At 42.3% G+C, this 25,295-nt stretch overlaps 1 protein-coding gene across 4 annotated transcripts in view; it reads right to left on the bottom strand.

The window, feature by feature from the left end:
* Positions 1–25,295, bottom strand: part of NEDD4L (NEDD4 like E3 ubiquitin protein ligase) — a 367,521-nt gene that overhangs the window by 257,495 nt on the left and 84,731 nt on the right. For 3 of the 4 annotated variants that reach the window (XM_048849463.2, XM_048849464.2, XM_048849465.2), the window contains exon 2: positions 22,899–22,972. The exons of the other annotated variant lie outside the window; for it this stretch is intronic. In XM_048849463.2, the coding sequence (XP_048705420.1) occupies positions 22,899–22,972 (74 nt within the window). The remainder of the gene's footprint in view (positions 1–22,898; positions 22,973–25,295) is intronic. 4 annotated transcript variants of the gene reach the window in all.

Below are 25,295 nucleotides of genomic sequence, written 5' to 3'. Positions count from 1 at the left end.
GCAGTTCCTGTTTCCACAAGACCTCTCTCACAGAGTAGGAGCTAGAAGTCTGCTCTGCTCCCCAGACAGCCCCTACTTGAGCGGTGCTCTCCCCTTTTAACTCCTTCATCCAAGCAGGTGCACCAGGGTACAGCCAACTGAGCCCATAGAATATAGTTAAGCCAATCCTGGCCAGTGTGGAATCAGTATACCCTACCACCAGACCCAACCCCACTGAATTTTTGGAGGGGACAAAGTTACATTGTCAACAGAGACAATAACTGCTGCTCATCAACCATTAGCATTTTCTAAAGCAGTGATCCTCAACCAGAGGAATGGGTACCCCTTGGGAATACATTACTTTCCATTTATCAACACTGAATTTCATCTGCCGTTTTGTTGTGCAGTCACCCAGTTTTGTGAGATCCCTTTGTAACTTGGTAGTCTGCTCTGGACGTAACGATCCTGAGTAGTTTTGTATCATCTGCAAAATTTGCCAGCTCGTTGCTTACCCCTTTCCCCAGATCATTTATGAATACGTTGAACAGTACAGGTCCCAATACAGACCCTTGGGGACCCCACTAATTACCCTGCTCCACTATGAAAACTGACAGTTTATTCCTACCCTTTGTTTCCTATCTTGTCACCTACTGATCCTTCTATCCCATGACTGCTTACTTTGATGAAGAACTTTTGGTGAGGGACCTTGGCAAAGGTTTTCTGAAAGTCTAAGTATCCTATATCCCCTGGATCACCTTTGTTCACGTTTGTTGACCCACTCAAAGAATTCTAACAAGAGTGGTAAGGCAGGATTTCCCAAAAGCTGTGTTGACTCTTCCCCAATAAATTGTGTTCATCTGTGTGTCTAAATTCTGTTTATTGTAGTTTCACCCCTATTGCCTGGTACTGAAGTTAGGCTTACCAGGCTGAAATTGCCAGGGTGATAACCTCTGGAGCCCTTTTAAGAAATGCTGACATGTACCATGCAGCATTCATACTAGTTACTTACTTGGTTGTTTTGGCTTTGAGACATTTGGTTTGACCACATTCAGAGCCAAATGACAATTGTTCACTAGGCAGATCAATGTCTGGATGGCTGAGTGGGGGCAAGGCAGGTTGGTAGAGTAGGAGTAACCAGAAACTGAGGGAGAAGATGGAATTGTCTGGGACCAGCATTGGGGCCCTGACCATCGTCCCCACTCTTCCATTTGCTGTTGCCACAGCTGCCTTCTCCTTTCCTGTTTAGGTTCAATGGGGAGGGCAGCAAAACCAGTGCCAGTGCTGAGCAGGTGCTATAATGGTCCCTGGTGGTTGGCACCAGCACTTCCTAGACAAATTGGAGGATTGGGCCAAAAGAAATCTGATGAGGTTCAATAAGGACAAGTGCAGAGTCCTGCACTTAGGACGGAAGAATCCAATGCACCGCTACAGACTAGGGACCAAATGGCTAGGCAGCAGTTCTGCAGAGAAGGACCTAGGGGTGACAGTGGACGAGAATCTGGATATGAGTCAACAGTGTGCCCTTGTTGCCAAGGCCAGTGGCATTTTGGGATGTATAAGTAGGGGCATTGACAGCAGATCGAGGGACGTGATCGTTACCCTCTATTCGACACTGGTGAGGAATCATCTGGAGTACTGTGTCCAGTTTTGGGCCCCACACTACAAGAAGGATGTGGAAAAATTAGAGAGAGTCCAGCGAAGGGCAACAAAAATGATTAGGGGACTGGAACACATGACTTATGAGGAGAGGCTGAGGGAATTGGGATTGTTTAGTCTACGGAAGAGAAGAATGAGGGGGGATTTGATAGCTGCTTTTAACTACCTGAAAGGTGGATCCAAAGAGGACGGATCTAGACTATTCTCAGTGATAGCAGATGACAGAACAAGGAGTAATGGTCTCAAGTTGCAGTGGGGGAGGTTTAGGTTGGATATTAGGAAAAACTTTTTCACTAGGAGGGTGGTGAAACACTGGAATGCGTTACCTAGGGAGGTGGTGGAATCCCCTCCTTAGAAGTTTTTAAGGTCAGGCTTGGCAAAGCCCTGGCTGGGATGATTTAGTTGGGATTGGTCCTGCTCTGGGCAGGGGGTTGGACTAGATGGCCTCCAGAGGTCCCTTCCAACTCTGTTATTCTATGACTTGCAGGTCATTCCTGCCGACAGGAAGCTCAAAGGCTAGTCTCTCTCACTAACAGAGGTTATTAGTCCAATAAAAGGTATTACCTCACCCACGTCATTTCTCTAATATCCTGGGACCAACGCTGCATACAAATGAATCAGTCTCTCAAGAGAACACTCAGCCCTGGTGATATCAAAAATGGACATCCTGTCTGCTGTACATGGATTACATCCCCAGTGATCATTTTTTTAAAATGAAAATTTGCCTTAACCCCGAAGTGCAACTTCTTCCTATTTTCCTTTACCAGTTGTACAGGTATACTGCATACCAGTTACCTGTGTGGCTGCCACCCTCCATCTCAAAAGGCAGCCATTTGTGTGTCATAAGCAGATGAAGATACACCTCCATGATGTAGGGCACCTTGGTATTTTTTGGTGGGAAATGCACTACATAACTATCCTATCAGCTCAATCATGTTATTGGCCTACATTTATAGGTTTGGTTGATGTTTTGTCTGTCAACACTCATTTTACTGGTTGCATTTAATATGTCCTGGACAACACACGTCAAGGTACTGGGATTTAAAGAGACACTGTTTTGTTGCACCTGTCTAAAGTTGGGTTAACCTAGGAGTTGTTTCATGAGAAAAGGCTTTGGGGCAGGTTTTAACTGTCGTTAATGACTGACCAACATCTGCATTAAGCAGAAAAAAACTTGTATCACAAAGTTTGGAAATCACCTTTTTAAGTGGATAATTTTTACTTCATGTTTTGCACAGCTCCAAGGGTTACTCTGTGGCTGTAATAAGTATGTTAGCAGGAAGGCAGATGTGCGGGGTTGGGTGGGTTTTGTTTGTTTGAAAGCACTGCCATCCACACACATACACCCGCCCCGAGCATAAGAAGTTAGTGTTATTAAATGGAAAAGAGTGTCAAATCCTGCTCAATTATTCTGGATTTACAGAGTTAAGCACCCCTGGAATATCAATGAATAGTAGACAAATTAGAACAATATTCTCAGATTACTTAGGGAGGCTTGCAAAGGTTCAGGATGGGCAGATATTCGCAGTGTTAAACAGATTTTGTTAACTCATAACCATTAATTCCAGAGAAGCAAAGGATATGGAAGATCCACCTGAAACCTGAGATGCATGAAGTCAAGTATACTGGCACAGGCCTAGGTCCCAATTCTGCAATTGGCACCACACAGGCAAACTCCTGTGCCCTTGGGAAATACCACTGACTCCAATGGAACACTGCTGGGGTATAAGACTACCCACGTAGACCAGACCACTGGATAGAGGCAATAACTGCCGTTGTGCACCCTCCATAACTGCAAGGTGAGGACAATTGCAGGATTTTACTGCTAATGAACTCAAATGAGCACATTTCAATTCGTACATCCATCAGGGAAGAAACAAGCCTTTGACTGTATAATACAAGTTATGACTACTTAAAAAAAAAAACTTAATGTGCAGATAAATTTTCACTGCCTCTTGACAAGCTGCCAGTATGTCCCTCTGTGTCAGATTTGGGGTACTCCTAAATTTAAAAGGAAAAAGGGCTAGTAATGCATAAAAAATAGAAAGCTCTTCTTCTTGATGGCTAAAAGTGATCAGCAAAGGTGGGAGGCGGAGGTGAGAGAGGTTTTGCCCCATATAAAGTTAAGCTTTGGCCTTTATACACCAGTCTTTTTCCTGAAAGGCTACAAGATTCTGGTGAACTTGTAAGTTTATTATGTGCACCATACAAGTGAAAATCCTGATTAACAATGTTACTAACACCCATTTAACTCAAACACCTGAGAAATGTTTAGGACAAAAGTTTGTGTTAGAGATTCAACACTTCTGCCTTTTCCGTTAAAGACTGAGGGAACTTGCTATCCGCATCTGATCCATAAGGAGTACTCCAGCATATCCAGAGAAGACTAAACTTGACATTACACATCACAGGCACAGACTTCATGGATGCTCCAAGGGTGGAGCACCCATGGAGAAAAATTAGCGGGTGCTTAGCACCCACTGGCAGCCAAGCTCCTCTCCCACCCCCCACTCCCACCCGCTACCAGCCCCACTGATCAACTCCCCCCCTCCCTCCCAGCGCCTCCTGCATGCCACAGAACAGCTGTTCTGTGGTGTGCAGGAGGCGCTGGGAGGGAGGAGGAGGAACGGGAATAAGGTGTGCTCAGGAGAGGGGATGGAAAGAAATGGGGATGGGGCCTGGAAAAGGCGCGGTGGGGGCTTGGAGGAAGGGGTGAAGTGGGTCAGGGCTTCAGACTGAGCAGGGGTTCAGCACCTCCAGGGAAAATTAGAAGCCAGCACCTGTGAGACATATACCCTAATATTAAGAGAGACTCTTTCAGATTATTTCTTGAAAGAAGCAAAAGGGAGCACAAATCCATTCCCCACTGCAGGTCACATTCACAGAAAGCATCTTAATACAATGCTTAAAAGGTTCAATCAACCCCAAGTGTTACCTTTTTAAAATTTTAAGGATCTTGTGCACAGACAGCTAGTAAGCTATTGATTTCTTCTTAAACATGCTGCCTGCGGGAGACAAAATGCATGAGATAAGGTGCGGATACCAAGTGACGTCCTGCTACCCAGAGTTTTCTCAAATTTTCAGAGCATGGGCTGCATCTCCAGTGTTTTCAATTCTAGCACTTAGCCTCTTGCTGTACCTGGTGTTTTTCTTAAAGTCCCACCCGCAGGAGTCCTGGGATTACCTGACAATCAAAGCTTTTATTTAAATTTAAAAAAAAAAGATTCTAGCCAACATGGTTGCAGAGAAAAGCTGAAAAACAAACTGTAAAGGCTCAGTTACCAGAAGTATTTCATGTTTCAGGGGTCTGACTCAATTTTGGAACATCTTGCACTAGAATCAATCATAGAATATCAGGGTTGGAAGGGACCTCAGGAGGTCATCTAGTCCAACCCCCTGCTCAAAGCAGGGCCAATCCCCAACTAAATCATCCCAGCCAGGGCTTTGTCAAGCCTGACCTTAAAAACTTCTAAGGAAGGAGATTCCACCACCTCCCTAGGTAACGCATTCCAGTGATTCACCACCCTCCTAGTGAAAAGGCTTTTCCCAATATTCAACCTAAATCTCCCCCGCTGCAACTTGAGACCATTACTCCTCGTTCTGTCATCTGATACCATGGAGAACAGTCTAGATCCATCCTCTTTGGAACCCCCATTCAGGTAGTTGAAAGCAGCTATCAAATCCCCCCCTCATTCTTCTCTTCTGCAGACTAAACAATCCCAGTTCCCTCAGCCTCTCCTCACAAGTCATGTGTTCCAGTCCCCTAATCATTTTTGTTGCCCTCCGCTGGACTCTTTCCAATTTTTCCACATCCTTCTTGTAGTGTGGGGCCCAAAACTGGACACAGTACTCCAGATGATTCCTCACCAGTGTCGAATAGAGGGTAACGATCACGTCCCTCGATCTGCTGTCAATGCCCCTACTTATACATCCCAAAATGCCACTGGCCTTGGCAACAAGGGCACACTGTTGACTCATATCCAGCTTCTCGTCCACTGTAATCCCTAGGCCCTTTTCTGCAGAACTACTGCCTAGCCATTCAGCCCCTAGTCTGTAGCGGTGCATAGGATTCTTCCGTCCTAAGTGCAGGACTCTGCACTTGTCCTTGTTGAACCTCAGATTTCTTTTAGCCCAATCCTCTAATTTCTCTAGGTCGCTCTGTATCCTATCCCTACCCTCCAGAGTATCTACCTCTCCTCCCAGTTTAGTGTCATCTGAAAACTTGCTGAGGGTGCAATCCACGCCATCCTCCAGATCATTTATGAAGATATTGAACAAAACCGGCCCCAGGACCGACCCTTGGGGCACTCCACTTGCTACCGGCTGCCAACTAGACATGGAGCCATTGATCACTACCCATTGAGCCCGACAATCTAGCCAGCTTTCTATCCACCTTATAGTCCATTCATCCAGCCCATACTTCTTTAACTTGCTGGCAAGAATACTGTGGGAGACCGTGTTCAAATGCTTTGCTAAAGTCAAGGAACAACATGTCCACTGCTTTCCCCTCATCCACAGAGCCAGTTATCTCTATCATAGAAGGCAATTAGATTAGTCAGGCATGACTTTCCCTTGGTGAATCCATGCTGACTGTTCCTGATCACTTCCCTCTCCTCTAAGTGCTTCAGAATTGATTCCTTGAGGACCTGCTCCATGATTTTTCCGGGGACTGAGGTGAGGCTGACTGGCCTGTAGTTCCCAGGATCCTCCTCCTTCCCTTTTTCTTTTTTAAAGATGGGCACTACATTAGCCTTTTACCAGTCGTCCGGGACTTCCCCCGATCGCCATGAGTTTTCAAAGATAATAGCCAGTGGCTCTTCAATCACAGCCGCCAACTCCTTTAGCACTCTCAGATGCAGTGCATCTGGCCCCATGGACTTGTGCTCGTCCAGCTTTTCTAAATAGTCCCGAACCACTTCTTTCTCCACAGAGGACTGGTCACCTCCTCCCCATGCTGGGCTGTCCAGTGCAGTAGTCTGGGAGCTGATGTTCGTGAAGGAGGCAAAAAAAGCATTGAGTACATTAGCTTTTTCCACATCCTCTGTCACTAGGTTGCCTCCCTCATTCAGTAAGGGGCCTGCACTTTCCTTGACTAGCAGGACTGCATCTCACTAACTAGACCTCCTCCCCTCCCATTAACAATCACATGGGCTCACTTCCCTTTCAACCAGGATAGTCTAACATCCCAAATATTGTGCCTTGGTATCAATACACAAAAGAAGCCAATATCAAAGTTTATTGATCCACACAGGTGAGTGCCAGCTACAACGCACTTTGAACACATAAAAAGGGACAGTTTCATAGATTCATAGAATATCAGGGTTGGAAGGGACCTCAGAAGGTCATCTAGTCCAACCCCCTGCTCAAGGCAGGACCAATCCCCAATAGTTTCAATTTAGAATTTGTCAGCTTAGATAAATTCAAACTAGTTTCACTTCACCCTTTCTGTGGTTCCACAACTACATTTTCCTGTTTTGTCAAGGTTTTCCTCTTCTCTCCTTGTTGCTGTGTGAAAGGCCCAAAAAAGCAAAAAACAAAAAAACAAAAAAAAAAACCACAAACCAATTGTAAACATAGGGGAAACAGTGAAGCTGACTAGACACACAGCGCTGTCAAATTCTCAAAGTAGAAAAAAATACTCTGCTTATTTTGCTTCTTTCAATTATAGTAATAGCAGGTGTTACTTACACCATAATTCAGTTCACTCTGAAATGTGTTTGTCTTCAGTTGTTCTGAAGGCTATGTTTTAAAAAAGAAAAAAAACAAAAACACACACACACAACACTAGTTCCCTCAGTTAGAGCCACTTCTTCCCCTTGAATTTGTTTGAACTTTTGATTCTTTGCCCTGTGAACTTCCCCAATGGGTTCCTCCATGCCCATAATTAGGTAAGATCTACAAACAAATCAATACATGAAGAACATTAGTAAGCAGAACTGGCTGAAAAAATGGGAATGCTTTCAGATTTTTTTTTGGTATGAAATAGTTTCATTGTGTTTCATGAGATTTTCTTTTTCAACAAAAGAATTCAAAATGAAATAAGCTGGGAAGAAAGGGATGGGGAAGGAAGAGGAGGGGAGATTAATTTCCATTCAAATCAAAAGGAAAAGTTTTCATTTCAAAATTGGTTCACCACAAATTTTCAAATGATAGCTAAAAACTTTTCATAAAGCCCCTCAACTAGTTTTCAATCATGCCTACTAGTGGGTCGAGGAAAGCAAGGCCCTCTACTCAACTAATGATCACTGCTGTTTGCCTATCTTTATGTAATGTGGTAACTTTTGAAAACTACATCTGATCCATTCCAACATATCAGGGTATATTCTAGGTGGCAATGGGCAGAACCCTACTGATTTTTATGACCACTGGGAAGCCAGAAAAGCCTGTATGCCCCTATAATCAGGCCCACAAAGCTTCCATTTGGTGCTGCAGGCAGATGAAGCCCTCTGGTGCCCTCTGCTGCTGCCTACACATCATAGAGGGTCATACCCTTTGTTGCTCACAGGTTTCAGAGGAGCAGCCGTGTTAGTCTGTATTCGCAAAAAGAAAAGGAGTACTTGTGGCACCTTAGAGACTAACCAATTTATTTGAGCATAAGCTTTCGTGAGCTACAGCTCACTTCATCGGATGCATTCAGTGGAAAATACAGAGAGGAGATTTATATACACACAGAACATGAAAAAATGGGTGTTATCATACACATTGTAAGGAGAGTGATCACTTAAGATGAGCTATTACCGGCAGCAGAGCCGGGGGAGGGGGAGGACCTTTTGTAGTGATAATCAAGGTGAGCCATTGCCAGCAGTTAACAGGAACCTCTGAGGAGCAGTGGGGGGTGGGAAATAAGCATGGGAAAATAGTTTTACTTTGTGTAATGACACATCCACTCCCAGTCTCTATTCAAGCCTAAGTTAATTGTATCCAGTTTGCAAATTAATTCCAATTCAGCAGTCTCTCCTTGGAGTCTGTTTTTGAAGTCTTTTTGTTGTAATATTGCGACCTTTAGGTCTGTAATCAAGTGACCAGAGAAATTGAAGTGTTCTCCGACTGGTTTATGAATGTTATAATTCTTGACATCTGATTTGTGTCCATTTATTCTTTTACGTAGAGATTGTCCAGTTTGACCAATGAACATGGCAGAGGAGCACTGTTCGCACATGATGGCATATATCACATTGGTAGATGTGTAGGTGAACGAGCCTCTGATAGTGTGGCTGATGTGATTAGGCCCTATGATAGTGTCCCCTGAATAGATATGTGGACACAGTTGGCAACAGGCTTTGTTGCAAGGATAGGTTCCTGGGTTAGTGGTTCTGTTGTAAAAAGAAAAGGAGTACTTGTGGCACCTTAGAGACTAACCAATTTATTTGAGCATTAGCTTTCGTGAGCTACAGCTCACTTCATCGGATGCATGCCGTGGAAACTGCAGCAGACTTTATTTATACACAGAGAATATGAAAAAATACCTCCTCCCACCCCACTGTCCTGCTGGTAATAGCTTATCTAAAGTGATCATCAGGTGGGCCATTTCCAGCACAAATCCAGGTTTTCTCACCCTCCACCCCCCCACACAAATTCACTCTCCTGCTGGTGATAGCCCATCCAAAGTGACAACTCTTTACACAATGTGCATGATAATAAAGTTGGGCCATTTCCTGCACAAATCCAGGTTCTCTCACCCCCTCACCCCCCTCCCAAAATCCACACACACAAACTCACTATCCTGCTGGTAATAGCTCATCCAAAGTGACCATTCTCCCTACAATGTGCATAATTAAGGTGGGCCATTTCCAGCACAAATCCAGGTTTTCTCACATCCCCCCCACCCCCATACACACACAAACTCACTCTCCTGCTGGTAATAGCTCATCCAAACTGACCACTCTCCAAGTTTAAATCCAAGTTAAACCAGAACATCTGGGGGGGGGGGGGGTAGGAAAAAACAAGAGGAAATAGGCTACCTTGCATAATGACTTAGCCACTCCCAGTCTCTATTTAAGCCTAAATTAATAGTATCCAATTTGCAAATGAATTCCAATTCAGCAGTTTCTCGCTGGAGTCTGGATTTGAAGTTTTTTTGTTTTAAGATAGCGACCTTCATGTCTGTGATTGCGTGACCAGAGAGATTGAAGTGTTCTCCGACTGGTTTATGAATGTTATAATTCTTGACATCTGATTTGTGTCCATTTATTCTTTTACATAGAGACTGTCCAGTTTGACCAATGTACATGGCAGAGGGGCATTGCTGGCAAATGATGGCATATATCACATTGGTGGATGTGCAGGTATACGAGCCTCTGATAGTGTGGCTGATGTTATTAGGCCCTGTGATGGTGTCCCCTGAATAGATATGTGGGCACAATTGGCAATGGGCTTTGTTGCAAGGATAAGTTCCTGGGTTAGTGGTTCTGTAGTGTGGTATGTGGTTGTCTGTTGTGTGGCGTGTGGTTGCTGGTGAGTATTTGCTTCAGGTTGGGGGGGGCCATGTGTAGGCAAGGATGGGCCTGTCTCCCAAGATTTGTGAGAGTGATGGGTCGTCCTTCAGGATAGGTTGTAGATCCTTGATGATGCACTGGAGAGGTTTTAGTTGGGGGCTGAAGGTGATGGCTAGTGGCGTTCTGTTATTATCTTTGTTGGGCCTGTCCTGTAGTAGGTGACTTCTGGGTACTCTTCTGGCTCTGTCAATCTGTTTCTTCACTTCAGCAGGTGGGTATTGTAGTTGTAAGAATGCTTGATAGAGATCTTGTAGGTGTTTGTCTCTGTCTGAGGGGTTGGAGCAAATGCAGTTGTATCGTAGAGCTTGGCTATAGACGATGGATCGTGAGCCCCATCTCTGCATTACCCAACTTTTAAAGTGCAACAGAACCCTGGCAAAGGGGGCAGATGGGGAGGGGGGACAGGCTGGTTTGGCTAGAGCAGGGGCAGGGCAGGGAAAGAGCCTATCTGACTTCAAGATTCAACTCGATAAGTTTATGGAGGAGATGGTATGATGGGATAACATAATTTTGGAAATTAATTGATCTTTAACTATTCATGGTAAATAGGCCCAATGGCCTAGGATGGGATGGGATCTGAGTTACTACAGAGAATTCTTTCCTGAGTACCTGGCTGGTCAGCTGATCACCATATTTGGGGTCAGGAAGGAATTTTCCTCCAGGGCAGATTGGAAGAGGCCCTGGGGGTTTTTCGCCTTCCTCTGCACCATGGGCCACGGGTCACTTGCTGGAGGATTCTCTACACCTTGAAGTCTTTAAACCATGATTTGAGGACTTCAATAGCTCAGACATAGGTGAGAGATTTATTGCAGGAGTGGGTGGGTAAGATTCTGTGGCCTGCATTGTGCAGGAGGTCAGACTAGATGATCATAATGGTCCTTTCTGACCTTAATATCTGAGTCTAAGAGTGCACATGGGGCTTTAGAGAAAGCTTTGTTCCATTAAAAATAAAAAACACAACCACTTTTTAATGTAATACCATCAGACACACACTAGAGCAGTGGTTCTCAAACTTTTGTACTGTGACCCCTTTCATAGCAAGTCTCTGTGGGCAACCCCCTTATAAATTAAAAACTCTTTTTAACATATTTAACACCATTATAAATGCTGGGGGCAAAGCGGGGTTTGGGGTGGAGGCAGACAGCTCACAACCCCCCATGTAATAACCTTGTGACCCTCTGTTTGAGAACCCCTGCACTAGAGTGTAAATTTAATTCATACGTATCTAGACCTTATTATTGACCTCAAACCTCCATGGTTGTCAAATTTTCTTATTTTTCCTTCTTTTATAGCAGCCAGAATTAACCCGCATTTTTCAATCTCTAAAAATAGATTTCTTTCACACATCACTAACTTTACTATCAGTCATAGTTTTCGAATGAGTGGTATTCCCTCTCCACTCACAATGCCAGTCTCGACCACCCGTTTTTCAGCTTCTTGCATAAATGCTTGCATCTTCCATGCTGCCCCTTTGAATGCACTTCTTTTAGCTTAAAGCCACTGTTGTGCCCCTATTCAAATCCCTCTTCAGCACTGACCTCTGCAACAATGTCCCTAAGAAATCTGCCAAACAACAAACGGCTAGGTTGAAAGGTGGATCGGAATAACTGATTATCAAATTATTTGTGATCCGATAGTGCTTAGAAGTCCCAATCAGAATTGGGCCTCCACTGTGCTAGTCACTATACAAACATAGTAAAAGACAGTCCTGCCCCATATAACAGACCAGTAAGAGGGCAGGGAAAAAAAGTACTATCCCAATTTTACAGATGGGGAACTGAGGTATAGAGATGAAGTTCACACAGGAAGCATAGGAGAGCCAGGAACTGAACCCACCTCTCCTGAATCCCAAAGTGGTGCTTAGCCATCACCATCCTACCTCAAAAAACAAAACAAAACACCAACCAACCCCCCCATTATAACCAGATGCACAAGTGGGCTTAATGAATAGTGGGTGAGAGGAGGAGGAGGGCAGACAATACTGGTAAAGATCATGTACTTACAAGGGCTAGATAACTTGAGAATATTTTACCTTCTTTTAAAATAACCTTTGCTCACACCCATGCTCAATTCTCTACCCCACTCCTTTTCCTTCTGTGCATGCACTCTCGCTTCAAACCTCTGCACATTCATTTTAACATTTGACTAGGGCTCTTTTTGTGTGTTTGTTTTAAATTTAAACACAATTAATTCCTATTTTATCTGGAGCAGCCTCCCAAGAGGAGCTGTAGGGGCAAACAACTCAGTTTTAAGAGAGAGAGCTGGGCAAATTTATGAGTGCAATTGTATGACGGGGATGCTTGTGATGATGGGGGACAGAGCTCAATAGCCTGGGGCTTCCAGGTTATATCTTATGTTCCTAAACCTCACGCTTCAGGGTCTCAGCCTGTCGAATCCTACTTAAATAATTACTATTTAGGCAAGCAGTCCTCTTGGATTCAATCATTACTCATGTAAGTAATTACTCATTTGAGTTAGGGTTGCAGAATTGTACACTTTAAGTGTATCTGCACTGCAGTTAGACACCAGCGGCTGGCCCATGCCAGCTGACTTAGGCTGTCTGGGCTGGGCTGTTTAATTGCTGGGCTGTTTAATTGCAATGCAAACATTTAGGCTTGGAGAGTTCTGGCCCTCCCACCTCGTGGGGTCCTAGAGCCTCAGCTCCATCCCTAGTTTGAACATCTAGGGTGGCCAGATATCCTGATTTTATAGGGAGAGAGTCCCGATTTTGGGGTCTTTTTCTTATATAGGCTCCTATTACCTCCCACCCCCCGTCCCTATTTTTCACACTTGCTGTTTGGTCACCCTATGAACGTCTATACCGCAATTAAACAGCCCTGCAGTCCAAACCTGGGAAGCCTGAATCAGCTGTCACAGGCCAGCCACAGGTATCTAACTGCACTGTAGACATAGCCTTTCTTTTTGCCTCACCTGCAGAAAGGCCCTCTAGGCTAAATACTGAAATAGAATCACAAACAGTCACTCAAATATTTTCTGTTTTGTGACACTACAATGTTATGTTGACAGCATTACTTACTCTTTTGTCAGCCTGGCATTGTCCTGAGGGTGTTTTTGCTCAATCCCTCATGTCCAAAGATAATGGTTATAAGAATATTTTTTAACACACCCCATATGACGATGTTATTTTGCTGAATTAAGGGTTTCATAGATTCTAAGGTCAGAAGGGATCATCTAGCCTGACCTCCTGAGTAACAAAAACCATAGGCCTTTCCTGAATTAATTCCTGTTTGGATGGGGTTTTACAGAAAGCTTGGTTGCATTAAAAATAAAAGTACAACCACTTTTTAATGTAATACCAATCAGTGGGGGATAATGGGGGGGGGGTTGATTTTTTGTTGTTGTTTGGGAGGATTGGTTGTGTGTGGGGGGGGTTGTTTATTTAAGAAAAAGAAAATGCTCTAGTTCAACCTTGGTTTAAAAATCTCCAGCAATAGAGAATCCAACACATCACGTGGTAAATTTTTCTAGTAGTTAATTAACCTCACTGTTAAAAAATCATGCTTAATTTGAGTTAATCTTGTTTTAGTTTCAAGAAGTCTTCATACTAGCAAGGACAATTAATAACAGGATTTGAATATACCGTTAACTATTAAAAAAAGTCAGTCAATGTATTTTAAGCTAAAGTAAAAGACAAATGTATATGTTAAATTAGCCACCAGAGGGAGCTCAGGCTCCCATGAATATAATCTGTACAGAAGTTGCTTATTAGGGTGTTCTGAACAGCTAATTCTTGTGTACTAGTGCATTTTAAAAAAGGAATTTGTGTAGGCAAGTAGTTTAAACTTCTTGACACTAACTCACGTCACTCAATTGCCTTCTGCAGTCCTTTTATTATGTAAGAGGAAATGAACAGTGGGAAGAACTGTGTATTTAAAAATTATGTTCCAAGGTAACATGACCTCTGGGGTCTTCATACCAGGCTTCTTTGCACATTATTTGAACAGAACTAACAATGATGGGAGCCCTGGTAAATATAAAGGTATAAATATCTGTCATCTTTATCACCTGTGAGCCAAGTTTTCTTTTCTCAGTTATACATGTGCTACTTGATTAGGGGGCTGGAGCACATGACTTATGAGGAGTGGCTGAGGGAACTGTGGTTATTTAGTCTGCAGAAGAGAAGTGTGAGGGGGGATTTAATAGCATCCTTCAACTACCTGAAGGGGGATTCCAAAGAGGATGGAGCTAGGCTGTTCTCAGTGGGGGCAGATGACAGAACAAAGCCCTGGCTGGGATGATTTAGTTGGGGATTGGTCCTGCTTTGAGCAGGGGGTTGGACTAGATGACTCCTGAGATCCCTTCCAACCCTGATATTCTATAACAAAGAAATACCATTGGCTACTTCCTCTCTGCTTGTGTTGAATGCTGTTGAGGAAGGAAAACATCTCTACTCTTAGTGCGCTGCGGTGATGCTGTGGTCAAAAGCAGCAAACTCTAGATGGAGCCAAGATATCAGAAGGGGCTTGTGAAAGGAGCGAGAATGCATTTGTGAAATGAACGAGGTCCTGTAGCACAGACTAGCAATGAGCTCTACAAACACAGAGGAGAGAGGATCTTGTGCTGGCAGATAAAAACCAAGGACCTGATTCTCTTCTCCTACACTCACTTTACCCTGACTTCAGCTGGGTTATTTCTGGTTTGTTCCTATGTAAATGAGAGAAATTGGAAAAGAAAGACATTGAAAAGAAATTGAAAAGTGGACAAAATTATGCCAAATAACCCAGCAATACATCCAACCAAATTCCATCCTCAGAGATGTCGTAGATACCCAACAACTTTTTAATTCTGAATTAAGATGACTAAACGTTAAATCCCTAAAATATGTTTATTTTTGTAATAAACAATTTTTAAAAATAGTTATAAAATTTTACATGACGTAAAAACAAGACAGCAGGGGAGAGGAACTACATAAAGTAAATCACTCAATTGCAATATGTGATTTACGATGATCTCATTTTATGAGCTAGTTAACATAAAGTATTGCACTGGACTAGCAACAGGGGCCCTAACTTTCAGGGGCTGCTAAGCACTCATACCTCTACATTAAAGGCCTGTCTACATGGGGAAATGGATTGGCCTAGCCATAGCAGAATAATTTCACTGGCAAAACTACAGTATAATAATTATTCCACTATAGTTATGAATCCATTTCCCCACATAGACAACACCTAGATTAATAGAGTTACGTTCCACACTTCCAAAAATAGATCAAATCTATTTTATTCATATACTTAGAAAACAGATTTACAGCATGATCCCGTAAATACTTATTACTGGGAGAGTCATCAGAACCACCATAGCAGCCTCACTTAAGCAGTGAATGGGGGAATTGATCACGGGGAGTTGAGGGGGGCGTGACAAGGGAGAAAAGGATGAGAAGATCATGTACACATCACTGAAATGTTAGTAAACAACACTGTCAGAACATGAGACTATATTTTAACATTGCAAACTCTCTGAGGCAGGAACCATTTGTTTGTACAGTGACTAACCCACTAGGACTTCAATCCTGACTGAAGTCTTGGGCACTATCACTATACAAATACATACATAAAAAAATAAATACAGCACTGTTTTCAGTGTGTACCACGCTTATGACTCATGGCTTTATAATTTGCACTGGGTGATAAACAAGAGTATGAATTCCTTCAATAATTTAACTCAAAGATTTAAGGTAACAATCATTTTCAGAGACGGAATTAAAAAGTTATTCAAATCATAATGCTTTAATTTCAATAGCAATCTCAAGTTGCTCATGCAATGATGGTTACACAAAAACAAAGCTGCTCGTGGAAATTAACATTCTCTTATTGCCCAGTGCATAGCTAGCAATGTTCCATCCAAAAGGATGGAGCTTCATGAGACATCGATTTACAATACTTAAAAGTTATATAGCTAAGATCCCTTGTGAGCTTTTTTTTAAACTGTGCCATACTGATTAGACCAAAAAAGATGAGACAGTTATTTCAATGTTAACAAAATTGCTTAGGAAGAAATCTGGCACACCTAGAAATCACTCCAATTTAGCTACCTCTATGAAATGGAACTTTACATTCCAGTGGAGTGTATTCTTATGTCAATGATGAGGGCTATTCTAACTGCCAATCTGTATTTTTTTTTTTTGTACAATGGGTCACCTTAACTGAACAGCTCTCCAATATCCTGAATTACTGCCTAACTGCAATACCACAGACCAAAAGCAGTTACAGCTTTTCATTTAAGGAAAAAAAAAAAAACTGTGGAGTCCAACTTTTGTTTTAAAATACTTTCTCAAGTACTCCAAATGATAGTGATTTTCTTCAGAAGTAATCAGTGGAAAAAGAGGACTTTCAAACTCCAACAATTTGCAAGTGATCATTTTTAATGTCTAAAATTAAGATGACCCATAGCAGTAATTCCTGATATTAAATACTTAAAAGAAAGCCCATTGAGATGGTTGTATATATAAGATGTAACATGTTTTGTAAGGTACCTTTCATAGGTACACAGTAGTGTTCACATTATTGTGCCCCAGTATTAAATACTGCTGTGACAACCCTGAAGTAGCTTATCAGCTACTCTGACTGTAATTATGCAGTTCTAATGCTGGTTTTCAAAATACCATTTCATTAAACACTTTATGAGTCACTCATTACAGAGAGAATACATGTATCAATATTTAGTGTAGGTCACCTGACTGCCCTCCTCACACAATATTTTTCGCTTTTGAAAGGAGACAGAAAGAAAGCTCTGGGAAATTGACAGCCTTCAGTCATCCAGAGAGCACATGATATATACAGCCAGTATCTGTGAGCAATGATGCCCCACCAACACGGGGAGTGATATCCTGTAGTGGCAAGGGTATGGGATGGGTGTATCATAATGGAATGACGTTTTCCCTGTATCTTCTAAACTGAGCCTTTGGAGGGGGGTGGGGGATGTCAGTTCACCAAAAGTGCTCATGTGTACAACAGCAGCAGATCCTCACGCCATAAGAACAGCCATACTGGGTCAGACCAAAGGTTCATCTAGTTCAGTATCCTGTCTTCCGGCAATGGCCAGTGTCAGGTGCTTCAGAGGGAATGAACAGAACAGGTAACCATCAAGTGATCCACCCCGTCGCCAATTCACAGTTTCTGGTAAGCAGAGGATAGGGTCACCATTGATGGACCTATCGTCTATGGACTTATCTTGTTCCTTTTTGAACCCTGTTCTTGGCCTTCACAACATCCTCTGGCAAAGAGTTCCACAGGTTGACTGTGCGTTGTGTGAAGAAACACTTCCTTTTGTTTGGTTTAAACCTGCTGCCTATTAATTTCATTGGGTGACCCCTAGTTCTTGTGTTATGAGAAGGTGTAAATAACACTTCCTTATTTACTTTCTCCACACCAGTCATGATTTTATAGACCTCTACCATATCCCCCCTTAATTCCACATCCCAAATCATATTTGTTACCCTTTTCTGTACCTTTTCCAATTCCAGTATTTCTTTTTTGAGATAGGGTGACCACATCTGCACGCAGTATTCAAGATGTGGGCGTACCATGGATTTATATAGACGCAATATGATATTTATCTATCTTATTACCTATTCCTTTCGGAATGGTTTCCTAACACTGTTAGCTTTTTTGACATTGAGTGGATTTTTTTCAGAGAACTATCCACAATGACTCCAAGATCTCTTTCTTGAGTAGTAACAGCTAATTTAGACCTCATCATTTTATATGTATAGTTTGGATTATGTTTTCCAATGCGCATTACTTTGCATTTATCAACATTGAATTTCATCTGCCATTTTGTTGCCCAGTCACCCAGTTTTGTTAGATACCTTTGTAACTCTTCACAGTCTGCTTTGGACTTAACTATCTTGAGTAGTTTTGTATCGTCTGCAAATTTTGCCACCACACTGTTTACCCCTTTTTCCAGATCATTTATGAATATGTTGAACAGTACTGGTCCCAGTACAGACCTCTGGGGGATACCACTATTTACCTCTCTCCATTCTGAAAACTGACCATTTATTCCTACCCTTTGTTTCCTATGTTTAACCAGTTAATGATCCAGGAGAGGACCTTCCCTCTTATCCCATGATAGCGTATTTTGCTTAAGAGCCTTTGGTGAGGGACCTTGTCAAAGGCTTTCTGAAAATCTAACTACACTATATACACTGGATTCCCCCTGTCCATGTGCTTGTTGACCTCCTCAAAGAATTCTAGTAGATTGACAAGGCATAATTTCCCTTTACAAAAGGGGGGGGGGGTTGTAGGGGCTCATGGGCCAGAGGTGTCAAGCTGCTGATGGGAAAGGGCACCTGAGAGGGGACAAGGAGCATCAGACAGGGTTGGGAGGAAAAGAATCTATGCCTCCCACTTTAAATGGCTTTCCACAGCCCCTGCTTTCACCCACCCCACCTTTCATTCCCATATGGGGCTGCCCAGATAAGAGCTCCACTCACCAGCCAAAAGGCAGGGACAGAGACAGACTTAGCCAATGGGGGAGCCAGAGGAAAGAGTCCACCCACCAGGTGCCTGCACTCAGGAGAAGGGGAGGTAGAGGCTCCGCAGGCTTGGAACACATGAGGAGGTAAAGAGGACATCCACCAGTCCACCTCTTAATGGGGGAGAGAGGACGAGCACCCCCACTCCTGCACTGCAGAGATTGGGCCACACGAGGAGTGTGGGTTCAGCACGCTATACAAAATAGACATCGACACACGCATTTACACCAGAAGTCTGCAAAATAGAACCTGGCACTATCAGAGATCTTTCTGGAGAAAGGCACTGAACTAATTTGCGGAACTCCCTCTTTGTTCCTACCTCCACCCTGTTGATTCATTGCTCTCCACCTCTGTGCTTTCTCCCACCTATGAACAAGAGGATGGTTCAGGCTACGTGGCCCACTCAGTTCAGTTCTCTGAGTCTGCCGAAAAGGGTGGCAAGCATGATGGGCTTTTCCATGACATGGACACTTACTACCCAGCAGCTAGACTGCTATATCCACAGACTTCACAAAACTAAATATGTCACAATGGCTTTCAGCTGCTGCCGACCGAGTTTGACAAGATTTGAACCAGTGACAGAGTGCTGAAAGATTATCCCATCACGATTCCCCTCCCAAAAAAAAATTATTTTTTTTAACAGGCGACAGAGTTATGCTGTGTGCGTGTTCCCCTCCCGCCCACTACCAACAGAACACCACCCTCTTTGGTATGACTATTTGAGTGCTATTTTAGGAGATCTGACACATATGCCATGCTTCAGAAAATTTAACAAGCTTTAGAATTTCACACTTTTCCTCCAGCCACTTTTATTTGAAATTAGGTTCTACAGTGTAAGTGATGTAGAGTTCCTCATTGATTAACTCAACACAAATTTATCAGCATGATCATTTTTAGGGGAGGTATGCCTAACAATTACATTGGAATTATACGGATATTTGTGGCAAGCACCATGACTATAAAACTATCAGCAGAAAGTGCAAGTCCATTTAAAAAAAAAACTTTTTCCCACAAAAAGCTTTCTGAAAAGCTTGTCAGCTCAGCAGTGCAAGCATTTCGGTAAAATTGATAATGTATGTTGCCACATCATATCATTTTTAGCAAATATCTATTTCAAACAAAGTTAAAAACATACTCCAACTTATGTTTTCAACTGTTTTGTCTCAAGTCCAGTAGGGTTTTCACTAAGCTAAAGTTACTTTAAATATTTAAGGCCATACCAATAGAACGCTTTGCCAATTAACACAGTTTAAGCATTTGAACTCACAGATAGAACACTGATTTTTGAGTTTTATCCATTCTTCAGCAAACTGCAGATTTTCTTTTGATTAAGGCATCTTAAATATGAGAGGTTTGGCTGATGAGATTCTATAGTTCCAGGGATTCAATTATAAACTTCCCATGTATCCTGTAAAGAATTACATGTATGCTAAGGAATTTTTCATTTTCCTCAGATTTTTTTAAATTTGCCATTACACCCCAACACTAACATTCTCTATGATAAGAGAATTTGGCCTACCCAAACACTAGTTTGTTTTGTTTTTTAAATAAACTACATGAATGGTCAACTTTAGTTAAAACTTGGCCAGATTTAGTTTCTTCATTTGTGACAATTAAATACATGAAGCCAATCATTGTCTATACCAGTACAAAAATGTTGGAGGCCAAATTAAAGAGATGAAAACGCAAAGTTAACAAAATATAGTTCTACTCTCAATTTTTTTTAATGGAAATTGTTTTCTCCATTCTCCAGAACACCCTCCTCCAGAATGCTACTTTTCCCTCTTCCCTTTGCTACTGCAGCATCTCACCCTCAGCTGCAAGAGTAAGTGAAAGGCCTCCCATGAGATAAAGGCTAATGGGGGATATGCAAGCAATTGTACTCCGGTAGTGCAAGTTAGCCAACACTACTAACAGTAGTGCTACTAATCTACTCAGCAAGCATTATGTATCTAATCACTTCTAAATATGAGCCACTTTATTGTTGCTTATGGTCAGCAGTCAAAAGCTATTTCAAATAGCAATTTTAGGGGAGAAAGAAAGGGCTTTGTCTTACCACATTCTGCACACATCTACCAAAGGAATGTTTGTTGCAAGATTCACACGCACAAAAATCAAAAGGTAATTAAACCTTCAATTACTGCTTTTAAGTAGTTTCAAAGTAGATAATCAAGCTTATGGAGTACAGTTTTGCATAATTAAAGAAACACAAAATAATCCATAGGGAGGCTCATTAATACATTAAGAAGCTAGAGTTAGTTGAGTAATGGAGTCCACTTCTTTACCGTCAGCGCTAAACTGGCTGCCAGTAACTTTTCTGATGGAATTCAAGCTGTGGGTCTTAACCTAAAAAGCTCTAAATGGCTTGGAAACTACCTCTCTCCTCATGCAACATGGTTGAAGTCTGCAGGGATACTCGAGCTAGAACCTACTCAGTTTAAAGGGGACTTGAAAAGGGGGTTGCTGGCTGAATGATTTCTGTGAAGGGTCCTTAACTTTACAATTCACTCCCTCACTATCAGTGGTCTCCAGAGGTTTGGATTTGTTTACCTTCTAGGCACACTCCAAAAATTCTCAAATATGCCCATCCTATTAATTCGCATGGTCGTTCATGAAATATCACTTCTCAGAGAGAGAGTTTTTACGTTTAAGTGGACACTCCTTCAGGACTGCAAGTTTTGGCTCAGGCTGTCTAGTGCAGTGATTATTAACCTATAGTCTGCGGACCCCTGGAAGTCTGCAATCTGCATCTAGGAGATCCGTAAAAGGTTGTCAGTTACCATAGAACAGTAGTTTTCAACCTGTGGTTTGTAGACCCCTAGGGGTCCGTGGACTACATCTAAGATTTCCAAAGGAACCACACCTTAATTTGAAATTTTTTAGGGGTCTGCAAATGAAAAAAAGTTGGGAACCACTGGTTTAGTGCATGCAACATAAGACGAGGCTGGGAGCAAAAAAGTGTATATGAATATATAAATTGTTAAAAGGAAAGGACTTGGAAGTAAGCAAAGCAGCCTTTCCATACTTTTTCATCACTTAACCACAGCTTTCATTTCTGCCAGTTGTCACCCTGTTTGGGGTTACATCAGTGCAGACCATGGTCTGGTCACATTCTGTTGATTGACAGGTAGCAGCCACTTGTGTGAAAATTGGCTTATGCCCTCTGGCAGGCTCTCTCTCTTCATCCAAAAAGAAAAGGAGTACTTGTGGCACCTTAGAGACTAACCAATTTATTTGAGCATGAGCTTTCGTGAGCTACAGCTCACTTCATCAGCTCACTTCATGTAGCTCACGAAAGCTCATGCTCAAATAAATTGGTTAGTCTCTAAGGTGCCACAAGTACTCCTTTTCTTTTTGCGAATACAGACTAACACGGCTGTTACTCTGAAACATCTCTTCATCCAGACACCGTCTTCAGTTGAAAAACTTCTGTAATTCTCACCCTAACTGAACTGTGAGCCTGCATATTCCAGTGATTCCTGAAACACTTAGCAGGTGGGGAAAAAACCAAAAAAATCTGTGAAATGGCTGCATAAGTGCTGACTCCTCAGCCTGATAAATCTTTCACTTCACTAAATCTGCATTTTATTAAACAGGCCCTTCCTGTAGAGTGCGAAGGCTTCCTATTTGGCAAAATCATCAGCATGATCTCTTCCTTGTTCTTTTCATGTTAACACTTCCTAGTCTTCTCCCACATGGACTGGGGTGGGGAAACCCTTCAAACCACCTTCTTTTTAAAAGGCAGAGTACCCTGGAACTGTACCAGTGACATCTAGATAAGATTGACTGCCCTAACCACAGTGCCCCCACACACCCAAAAAACAAAAACAAACAAACAAACAAAAACAATAAATCACAGTGCAACAATCCTACCAGCACAACTGCTGCTGAAACCAATAGCAGGAATGGTGCTTTATCAGAAACTAAAGTGAGTTACTGCATTCTTCATGCCTTCTGCCCCTCTTAAAATCAGAGGGGAAGGAAAAAAAAAGTCATCTTAAATACAGTATCTAAAACCACTACCAAAACTTGAGCTACCTCCTTGCGTAGTGCTTATCGCAGAGGCAGAAAACAAACTTGGAGAACACTACTCTGTGGTGTGGGAAGGCCTATCCCAAAGGGTGTGAGACTAAATTGCTTGCTAGCCTCCTAACAGACATCCCATGATCTACATCGGTTGCAATCACATCACAGAATCTTTCACTGTGTTTATAAACAGCTATAAAATTGCTCTGGTGCCCGTACTATAAATTTTTATGCAACACACATACCTGGCTCCGAAGATGTCTTTTTTTGCTAGATCAATGCCAGAAACAACCTTAACTCTGAGGAGTCGAGACTCGTCCTAATAAAATAGGAAAGAAAGAGAAAAAGAAAGGTGTTTTACTCATGCAAATACAAGTGATCTTTGAAGGTATTTGAGATCACTGCTTCCCAAACATGAAAGAATTGAGAGTCTCTGAATAGAAGGAGTCTGGTCTATTTTTCAATCCTGAGTTAAATTCTGAAAGCCTTATGGAGGGAGCTCTACAGTTCAGCTCCCAGAGAACAGTGCCAAACAGAGAGTCCAGCCATAGTAAAAGCTGGCAAGAATATAACTGCCAGAGTATTGAAAGGGGGAGAAGGGGTGGGAAGGATTATTTGCATAAGAGGGCCATTTGAAATCTCAAATGATCCAGAGAATTTCCACAGGAATTCCTGCTTCTCAGATTTCAAGTTCATCTCTTCAATATAAGGTCATATGATTTTGAAAAGGACATTTATTTTGGTATTAATTGCCAATAGTGATATTTTTATCATTTTTTAATCAAATAATGTGTATTTAATAGTACCAGTGCATGAGGAAAGAAAAACAACACACAGAAACAGCAAGTGAGATCTAGATATGGTACAAAATTTCAAGTATTTATTATCTTGATTTCCAACCCACCCACCCCCAGATTTCCCAAAAGCAAAGGAATAAAGCAGTGATTCTCAACCAAGGGTATGTGTTCCCCTGGGGGTACACGGAGGTCTTCGAGGGAGTACGTCAACTCATCTAGATATTTGCCTAGTTTTACAGCAGGCTACATAAAAAGCACTAACAAAGTCAGTACAAACTAAAATTTCATACAGAGAAAGTAAGCAATTTTTTTACTAATAGTGTGCTGGGACACTTTTGTATTTTTATGTCTGATTTTGTAAGCAGGTAGTTTTTAAGTGAGGTGAAACTTGGGTGTATGCAAGACAAATCCAACTCCTAAAAGGGGTACAGTAGTCTGGAAAGGTTGAAAACCATTGAAATAATGCATCCGATGAACTGAGCTGTAGCTCACGAAAGCTCATGCTCAAATAAATTGGTTAGTCTCTAAGGTGCCACAAGTACTCCTTTTCTTTTTACTGAAATAAAGGACATTCTGTGTTCTGGCCGATACAAAGCTTAAAAATAACTTTTCAGAGACCGGTGTGGCAGTTTCAGAAAACGCAGATTACCAGCTCATCACCTTGCACAGCAGTTGATCATGCAGACACATTCTACTGTCTTTAAACATCAATATTGACACTGCTTTTTTTGTGCGCTGTGCTTTGGCCAGCCTTTTTAAAATAAAAAGGTTGTCAGCAACATGAAAAGAATTCTCTTTCAAACCCCTCCTTAAAAATACTCTCATTTGCAACGATGCCTACAAAACCCTTGGTAACAGTTAGGTAGTTCGTGTGCTAAGACCAGTCTGTCATACTGAGCAATATTATCTCACTGTTTCATTGTACTCCCCATCTGCTTGTGTCCACCTATTGTCTCGTCTTAGGTTGCAAGCTCCTTGGGGCAGACACTTTTGGGGCGGGGGGAGGGTCTCTTTCTGCGTTTGTACACCATCCCGGTGCATGACTAAGGCTCCTAGACAGGCCCCAAGTAACGTGTGGTGGGGGAGGGGAAATGGATATACTTTACCAGGGCCCGGTCCAAGGGAGGGGCCCGGCAAGAGGGCCACAAGCCCTTCACCATGAAGAAAAAAGAGACAGGCTAAATTATGGACATTTAAGTTTGACTTAGTGTTATGTATATAATCTTGGGGAATATGTTTGTGCTTCTGTATATGTGTGGGATGGAATGGCAGCCCATTGTTATGTGTTTGCCCTGTGCCCAGCTAAATGTTGCTTGGGGCCTGGCTTCTAGGTGCCACAGTAATACAAACAAACAGTTTGGGGAAAGATTCCATTGAAACTGGTTTTGCCATCATATGTACAATTTCACTTTTTTTACATGCAACCACCTTATAATAGTGGATGACCCTAAGGTTCAATTATTGTAACTGAGACGCCCACTGCTTGTAGCTTGTTCAGAAACCAGTGAATTTCTCATAGGTTTGTACTATCGTGATCATATTATGCCTACTCAATTTGTTTTAGAAAGCTGACAAAGTGAATCCATCCATTAAACCTGTATTTAAGACTTCCATGTGATTAAGAAGGCCAGAGGTCCATTCTAAAAGCAGACCAGTATCTTGCCTCGGACAGCAGACAGAGTCACATGCTTCAAAAGGAAGAAACCCAGCAGAGGCTGTGATTGTAAACTTCCTTGTAATCCCCTCCCTCCCCCTCCATAGTTAGGATGCCTCACAACCAAAAGCCTGAGGATTTATATACCTTTCCGAAGCTTACAGAGTTTTGACTTTTCATTTTATTATTAC

The sequence above is a fragment of the Caretta caretta genome, chromosome 5 (assembly GCF_965140235.1).
Source record: "Caretta caretta isolate rCarCar2 chromosome 5, rCarCar1.hap1, whole genome shotgun sequence".
In the NCBI taxonomy this organism is placed as follows: Eukaryota; Metazoa; Chordata; order Testudines; family Cheloniidae; genus Caretta; species Caretta caretta.
This window is presented reverse-complemented; position numbering and strand designations above follow the sequence as displayed.